This window comes from Cheilinus undulatus, linkage group 9, assembly GCF_018320785.1.
Source record: "Cheilinus undulatus linkage group 9, ASM1832078v1, whole genome shotgun sequence".
NCBI lineage: Eukaryota > Metazoa > Chordata > Actinopteri > Labriformes > Labridae > Cheilinus > Cheilinus undulatus.
The window spans coordinates 3010733-3018128 of record NC_054873.1 but is presented as its reverse complement, the minus strand read 5'-3'; the positions used below and the strand labels follow the sequence as shown (position 1 = coordinate 3018128).

Below are 7396 nucleotides of genomic sequence, written 5' to 3'. Positions count from 1 at the left end.
TATTGGCTGTGAATCGCCTTATATGGAACCCCCTATCTGACTCTACGTCACATCTGAAGATCGTATGCTAGGCAGATGGATCACACGCACCAATAAAAGGGGACTCTAATGTTCTCTCTGCCGTAAGATATTCCTTTATTAGTCATTAGTTAGGGAATATTCCAGAATTTACAGCAGAAAAAATGGTGTAGACAAAGCAGGCCACTGGCGACAAAAATAAAATAGAAACAGGGGACAAATAAAATAGTGTAAACATACAATAGAAAAAGAGGAAAATAAAAATAGTGTAAATATACCTGTTTCCACTTGGATTGTCACAGTTTTTTCATTATAATGCCACTATAAAACATTAAAAACCAAAGAAGATCTTAGAATTTTTTAGAAAAATCTATATTTTTATTTTAAAAAACTCATGAATTTACATAAAACCAAGCTCAGAATTGTAAGAATCCATACATTTCTGGAAAACAAAGAGCCCAAAGTTACAGATAAGTCTCTTTAAGTCCTGATGACAATGTTAAAATGTAAATTCTAGGCTAAAAAAGTGCTTCCATAATGCTCAGCTCCATCCAAAATTTTAATTGATCTCAGTACTCTTAAAAACATTCGCATAATTGTTGCAATTAAATGTTGTAGATCATCAAACAAATATTAGACAGAGATAACCTGAGTAAATACAAAATGCAGTTTTTAAATGATGATTCCATTTAGGTCAAAATTGCCATCCAAAACTTCCTTGCTGGCACTATGTGAAAAAGTCATTTCTAATAAACCTAATAACTGGTTGTTCCACCCTTGGCGGCAACAACTGCAAGCAAGCATTTGGGATAAGTGTCAATGAGTCTTCAGTCCAGGACCTGAAGCAGCAAGGCAGCCCACAACATCACACTGCCACCACCATGTTTGTTAGTCTGATGTTCTTTTGATGAAGATGTGTGTCAGTTTTACTCCAGATGGAACAGGACACACACCTTCCAGAAAGTTCTGCTTCTGTCTAGTCAGTCCACAGAATATTCTCCCAAAAGTCTTGTAAATATGGTTTTAGTGTTGTCCCAGGGTAACAGAGACCTTCTCTGAAAAAACTTTCAGTGGTAAGTTATGCTCAGTAACAAAGTATGGAAACATCCTGTCAGTGAATGCGTGAGTGAAGGTGTGAATAAGAGTGTTAGACTCAAGATCACAAAATGACAGCTCTCCTCTGTTAAAGTCCAGATTCACTCTGATCCTCTCTGGTCTCGTCTCCACTGACAGATCAGTGGGTGGAGGTGATGGTGAGAATGCTCTGTATTTACCAGACCTAAAATACACCGTCCATAATCCAGAATTTATGTCTCCCTTCCTCTGGGCAGACTCTGCTAACACTCCAAGTTCCCAGCATGGACTGTCTCCAACCTGGACGTTCCAGCTGTGAGTCCCGGAGTCAAATCCCTCAGAGCCCAGGACAGCGCAGAGATCATTAAACCTCTCTGGATTATCAGGAAGCTGCTGCTCCTCTCCTTGTCTCATTCCAGTCAGATCTTCAGACAGGATGAGGTCTGGATGAGCCGTGTTTGGGTCTAGAATGACGGGCGTGAAGGAGACCATGTCCTTCATCTTGATCCAGATGTTGAAGCCCAGGTTGCCCAGGTGTTTGGCCTGGCCTATCAGAGCTCCTGAGGGCAGCTGTGCCTCCTCCAGCAGGGTGCACTGCTGGACTCTTTCCTCTGCAGCCTTGTAGTTTTTCAGGAACGGGACGTCCCGGGCTGTCAGCTCATCCTCTGTGGCTCTGACTGTGTCTGAAACAGCTGCTATCTGTGCACTCAGAGCCTCCGTCTGCTCCCTCATCCTCTGCCTCTTCTGCTCCTCTTCCTCTCTCAGTGCATGCAGCCTTGCCTCCTCTTCCTCTGCAAGAAACTGATGAAGCTGCTTGAAATGCTCCTTAATCTGTCTCTCTGTGTCTTTGGCCTGGACCTCCATGTGAGCTTCTGTTTGATCAAACTTCACTTTGACTCCTTTGAGAGCCTCTAACTTCTTCTTTAAGGGCTGCAGAGTTTCCTCAAGGTTCTTCTTGTGCTCTTCTGCAGCTTCATCCATGGCTCTGAATCGGTGCTCTGAGCGTTGTTGTGAATCTCTGCAGATGTGACACACCGGCTCCTGATGGTCCAGACAGAAGAGTGTGAGCTTCTCATTATGGAGACCGCAGAGATCCTCTGAAGATCTCTGATCTCTCTCCTGCAGAAAAGTCTCACACGAATTCTTTAAAGCAAAGTTCGTCTCTAATTCCCTTGACTGTCTCCTCCTACACAGAGGACACTCCTTGTCCTCTTTCTCCTTCCACGAGTTCTCCACACATGCTCTACAGAAGCTGTGGCTGCAGGACAGGGTGACGGGGTCTTTAAAGATGTCCTGGCAGACCGGACAGCTCAGATCTTCCTCAAACTTGGACGCCATTCTGCCTCAGAGTGAAGTAAAAGACACAGCAGATCAAAAGGAAGTCACTCTCTGTCCCTGAAAGTTACTTTCACTTTGGTTCCGAGTTCTTTTAAAGTCTTAGGTCATTTGTTCGATACAATACCTGCTTAAATTGAAAGTATTTCCAGTTTCCCAGAAGAACCAGTCTTCCCAGTAGTCCCTGCTGCTGTCCTGCCTCAGTGCTAGCTTTGGTATGTTGCTCGCTATGCTGGTGTTTCTTCCGTTTGATGTGAACTGACAGCCTGTGTGGTTTTTTCAATTTTTTATTTGAGGTTAAAGTGGAGAAGGGGGTGGACCGTATCTGCTTTAGTTTTTGAAAATAACAATTTCCACAAAGGGAGGAGCCAGATTTCTCAAATTATTTAGATTATTTTACTATTTATCAGATTCTGTTTATTGCCACTCGAAATACTTTCACATTTTTCTAATATCATCACCCAAAGTTCGTTCATCTTTCAGTCAAACGCAGCTGCCTACTATGACGTCTGGCCAATAGCAGGCTACGATACTTACGGTTCGGGCGCCTTTTAGCCAATCACAGAGTGCGTTACATTGAGAACTGGTGCTCACCATCAATGCTCAGAAGCTGTACACAGAAGTTGTGCTGCTGTCCGTATATTTGGCAAGCAAAAGGTAAGTTTGTGTTTTTGCAACCAGTGACGATGAAGTTCCTTTGTTTTTTAAACATGATGTTCAAACGTTTGTCGACTCACTGAGAGAGTAAAGGTAGCGTGAGCTAATGCGAAGCACCGTGAGTAGCATCATAGTAGCTAGCATGATGCTAGCTGGGGTGATGCTGGGATTAATAAAGTATCAAACTGTCTGTATAATGTAGAGGCTTCGACTCATCTGTGTTGATTGTAGAATAATTAAGCAGTCTCTCACTTGCACTTCTCCTTCACTATCACAGGGATGAGGAAGAGGAGGAGAGGGCAGCAACCTCAAGGATCATCTCAGCTGTCAGATTGTCGACATAAACAAAGTATGTTGTTGATGCTTTTTGAGACTAAACTATGGATGGGACTTTTAAAATCTTACCTTTAAAAAATGAAAGTTGTTTGCCCACTCTCTTTGTTTTACTATTTCTTTTGAGACAGTGCTTTAAGTGGGAAACTAAGTGCTGTTTTTCTTAAACACCTGTTGTCAGAGTGTCATACAATCTCAGAACCTATCTGGGTGATATGGAACAAAAATCTTATCTCAGTAGTAAATTAGCTGAATTTCCGTACATGGTTTATATTTGGATACTTTTAACTTAGAAATAACAGAAACAGCCACCTTTAAGTCAAATCCACATGGATCAAATTAGGGCTGGGCAGTTAATCGCAAATTAGATTAAATTGCAATATGGCCTGTTGCAATATTCTAATCGCAGACAGTGCAATATTTCTTCAACCTGAAATGTGTCAGAATACCAGATACAGTTTTTCACAGGAGATATTTAATGCTCTACAGCAGTGTTACTCAACCCTGCTCAACCAAAGAGCCAAACTGTTGAAAAATACCTTTTCAAGAGCCACAATCTAAGCGGTGAAAAGTGACAAAAATGGCACGAAGTACAATCAAAATAAGTTAAAGGTGGCAAAAATAGTCAAAAAGTGGCAAAAATTGATGAAAAGGGGTGGAAATTGGGAAAAAACGTGGAAAATAGTCAGAAAATGGTCCAAAAGTGAGAAAAAATGAGTGAAAAGTGACTAAAATGGGCAAAAAGCAGTCTAGTCTAGTGAAAATTCACAAAAAAAAAATAGGAAACAAGTGGTATGTAATGATAAAAGGTAGCTTAAGTGGGCAAAAAATGACCAAAAAAAGGGGTGAAAATGGGAAGAAAAAGTGGCAAAAAGAAGAGGCAAAAATTTGTGAAGAAGGAAACAAGTGATATTTACTTGCAAAAGGTAGCTTATTTAGACAAAAAGAGGCGAAAAAGGGGAAAAAAGTGGCAAAAAGAAGAAGCAAAAATTTTGGGAACAAATTAAACAAGTGGTATTATATGGCAAAAGGTCGCTTAAATTGGCAAAAAGTGGCAAAAATTTTGAAAAAGGGCAAAAAAGTTGGATTACAGTGGAATAAATGGGGAAAAAGTGGCAAAAGAAGTTGCAAAATGGCCCCTCAAAATGGGGTATTTAATGGCAAAAGATAGCTGAAATGGGTAAAGTTGTAAAAAGTGGTAACAAAAATAATCGCAATTAGATTATTTTGCAAATCGTTCAGCCCTTGATCTAATGTCCCACTGTAACTTTTATTAACGACAGGCTGATCAATGTCAACATAGAAATGGAAAATTACATAAAAATAAACTACATGTTTATGGGGAAACACACTATTAAACAATAAAGCTCCTTAAATGAAATAAGAAAATTAAAATGCTATTTCCCCATTAGACTCAGCATGTGAAATAAATTATTTTGTTGTCAGTAAGCCTATTACTGTGAGTGATTCAGTATTCCTGACTTTCTCTTCATGATTCCCTACACCCTCCACTGTCCTGTCCTCTCCAAATAAAGGCAACAAGCCATAAAACACATCTAAAAAATGAAATAAAAGCGTTAAAAAATAAAACAAAATTATATGCATAAAAAGTAAAAAGGCTCTTAAATTAAATAAAAATGTCTAATACAGTGAATTTATTAGTTTTTCCTTGTCAGCACCAAATGTAGAGAACTCCATGAGCTTTGGTGGGCGGGACTAAGACTCACGCCAGAGACCCAAGCCATACATTAGTCAACCTGGGACACAGCCCCTGAGTCTCTGCTCCGTCTGTGAGCTGACTTTGCCACCGTATATCCAGGCCAGTGAGCCTGGGTTTATTACAGCCCTAGATCCTTTGACCAGCAGTCTGGTTATTCATTTTGTAGCTGGTATTGCACACTATTATTGTTGATGTCCCTTCCAAATTTACAGCAAGAGTGGAATAAACAAAGCACGCAAGAGAGTAAAAAGAGCATTCAATTACTGTGATGAATAAATATTAAATAGGAACTATAGAAATGCAACTTACAAATAAAAAAATTATAAATACTATTTACAGCTGTTACGTACATGTTGAATATATTACTGATTGGATAGTGGAGACATTTATATGTACACCTATATACACATATATGCATACATAATTATACACACTCCTGATCAAAATTTTAAGACCAGTTGAAAAATTGCAAGAATTTGAATTTTGCATCGAGATCCTTGGTGGAGGTAGTACCGCTTGTGTGCTGCATCAGTGTCCAGGAAAGATAATTTATTCTCTGGTTTCCCTCCAACAGTGACTGGTGAGTTCACCTGGATTCATGTACAAAGAAAAACATCACTGTGTACGGCAAGAAGAGCATCACAGAATGCATCTATTTAGATGCTGATATGAATAATCCATTAAAGCTGTCAGCTGTGGAGAGGACAGGAGAGTGTACCGGCAACTGGTGAGATGTGCCGGTATGCTGGAAGAAGTCCTGGTACACCAAAGGGGCAAATTTAGATGTGCAGGTACTGCGTACTGGTGTGTTCCAGCCCACTTACAGCACTGTTTTAAGAGCATATTAACCTGAGACGGACAAGAGCTTCTCTTCAACCACTGTTTCACAAAAGTGCCTGTGCCCATTCACATCTGTCTGATTTGTCATGTTGTTGTTCTGACAGGTAACGTGTAGAATCTCTGTAGCAGCTGGAGTGATGTCAAACTTCTCTGGCCACCAAATCCCTGATTTGTAGAAGCGCATCCTGACTTCTTTCTGGGGCTGCATGGAGCAGCTTTCCTGCAGTGAGTGTTTTCAAACTGAACTGGTTTTTCTTAGATTTCTTTTTTGACTGGGTTTCTCATGTTTGTGTTTTTCTTGTTGGCAGATGGAACGCTTTATTGGAAGAGTGTGTGGATCTTTAGGACTCTGCTGTGAGTGACCACAGGGTTCTCTACTTTGCTGGCATGTCCTCATCCACTGTTGGGAGTGCTGGAGACAAGAAGAGGACAACCTCATTGAGTGTTTACATGGACTTTACTATCACAGTTTGATGGTGTTTTTAAATCTGCTAATATCATTATATACTGATGGAAATAGAGATATACAGTGCTTAGCAAATTTATTAGACCACCATCCAAAGTAAGGTTTATGCCACAGCTGCAATAAATTAACAGCATTGGTAATTACCAAAAAAATGTTATCCATGAATTTTGGAATTTACTGATTTACAAAACAACTGAAAGAATAGTAAAGCACATCAAATTATAGTTATTTACTTGCATTCGTGAACAGAAAAATTTGTTTTAGTGGTTGAATGTTATGCTTGATTCATTGCTGACTTCTCAGAAAAGCCCAGAGAGCCGGCTCAAGTTTGGGTATAAAAAGGTGAATTCGGTTTGAAATTCCTCATTCCTGTTCAAAATGGTAAAACGTCGAGAGCTCACTGAAAATGAAAAAGTCCGCATTAAAGAACTTCATGATGCTAAATGGTCTCTGAGACAAATAGGGAAAGACATAAAGTGTTCTCACAGTGTGGTCAAGTATGCTTTGGAGTCAATGGCCGAGACTGGTACTTACAAAGTGCGCCAAGGAAGAGGCAGGAAACAAAAGTTAACTGAAGCAGATGTCAGACACCTCAAGATTTTAAGTACTAGAGACAGAAAGAAGACCACTGCTGATCTTCAGGCAGAGATGAATGCTTCTAGATCAGAGTCTGAGAAAGTCTCCAGAATGACCATAAGCAGACGACTGACAGAACAAGGCTTAAAGGGAAGAATAGCTGCTAAGAAGCCATTATTGAGGCCTGCAACATCCAGAAACGCCTCAGATTTGCCAGGGAGCACAAACACGGAACTGGAAGAAGGTACTCTGGACGGACAAGTCCAAGTTTGAACTCTTCGGTCAGCATTGTGATGCCAGATGCATTGCACCCACAGTGAAACACGGTGGAGATTCCATTATGGTATCTGGTTCCATTTGTGGATATGGCGTGGGCA

At 40.3% G+C, this 7396-nt stretch overlaps 1 protein-coding gene and 1 long non-coding RNA gene across 2 annotated transcripts; one reads left to right on the top strand and one right to left on the bottom strand.

Annotated features, from left to right (window-relative positions):
* Positions 1 to 182: 182 nt before the first annotated feature.
* On the bottom strand, positions 183 to 3010 carry LOC121514654 (nuclear factor 7, brain-like). Its single transcript, XM_041794870.1, has 2 exons — positions 2555 to 3010; positions 183 to 2431 (listed from the first exon to the last, which is right to left on the bottom strand). Exon 2 carries the CDS (start codon positions 2428 to 2430, stop codon positions 1042 to 1044), a length of 1389 nt encoding a protein of 462 aa, XP_041650804.1. The 5' UTR covers position 2431; positions 2555 to 3010; the 3' UTR covers positions 183 to 1041.
* Positions 3006 to 7003, top strand: LOC121514656. Its single transcript, XR_005992319.1, has 4 exons — positions 3006 to 3084; positions 3362 to 3433; positions 6082 to 6202; positions 6286 to 7003. It is a non-coding gene; the product is annotated as an uncharacterized LOC121514656 (long non-coding RNA).
* Positions 7004 to 7396: the final 393 nt, after the last annotated feature.

Coding starts and splice junctions, on each gene's coding strand:
- LOC121514654 (XM_041794870.1), bottom strand. CDS start 2,430: ATGGCGTCCAAGTTTGAGGAAGATCTGAGCTGTCCGGTCTGCCAGGAC.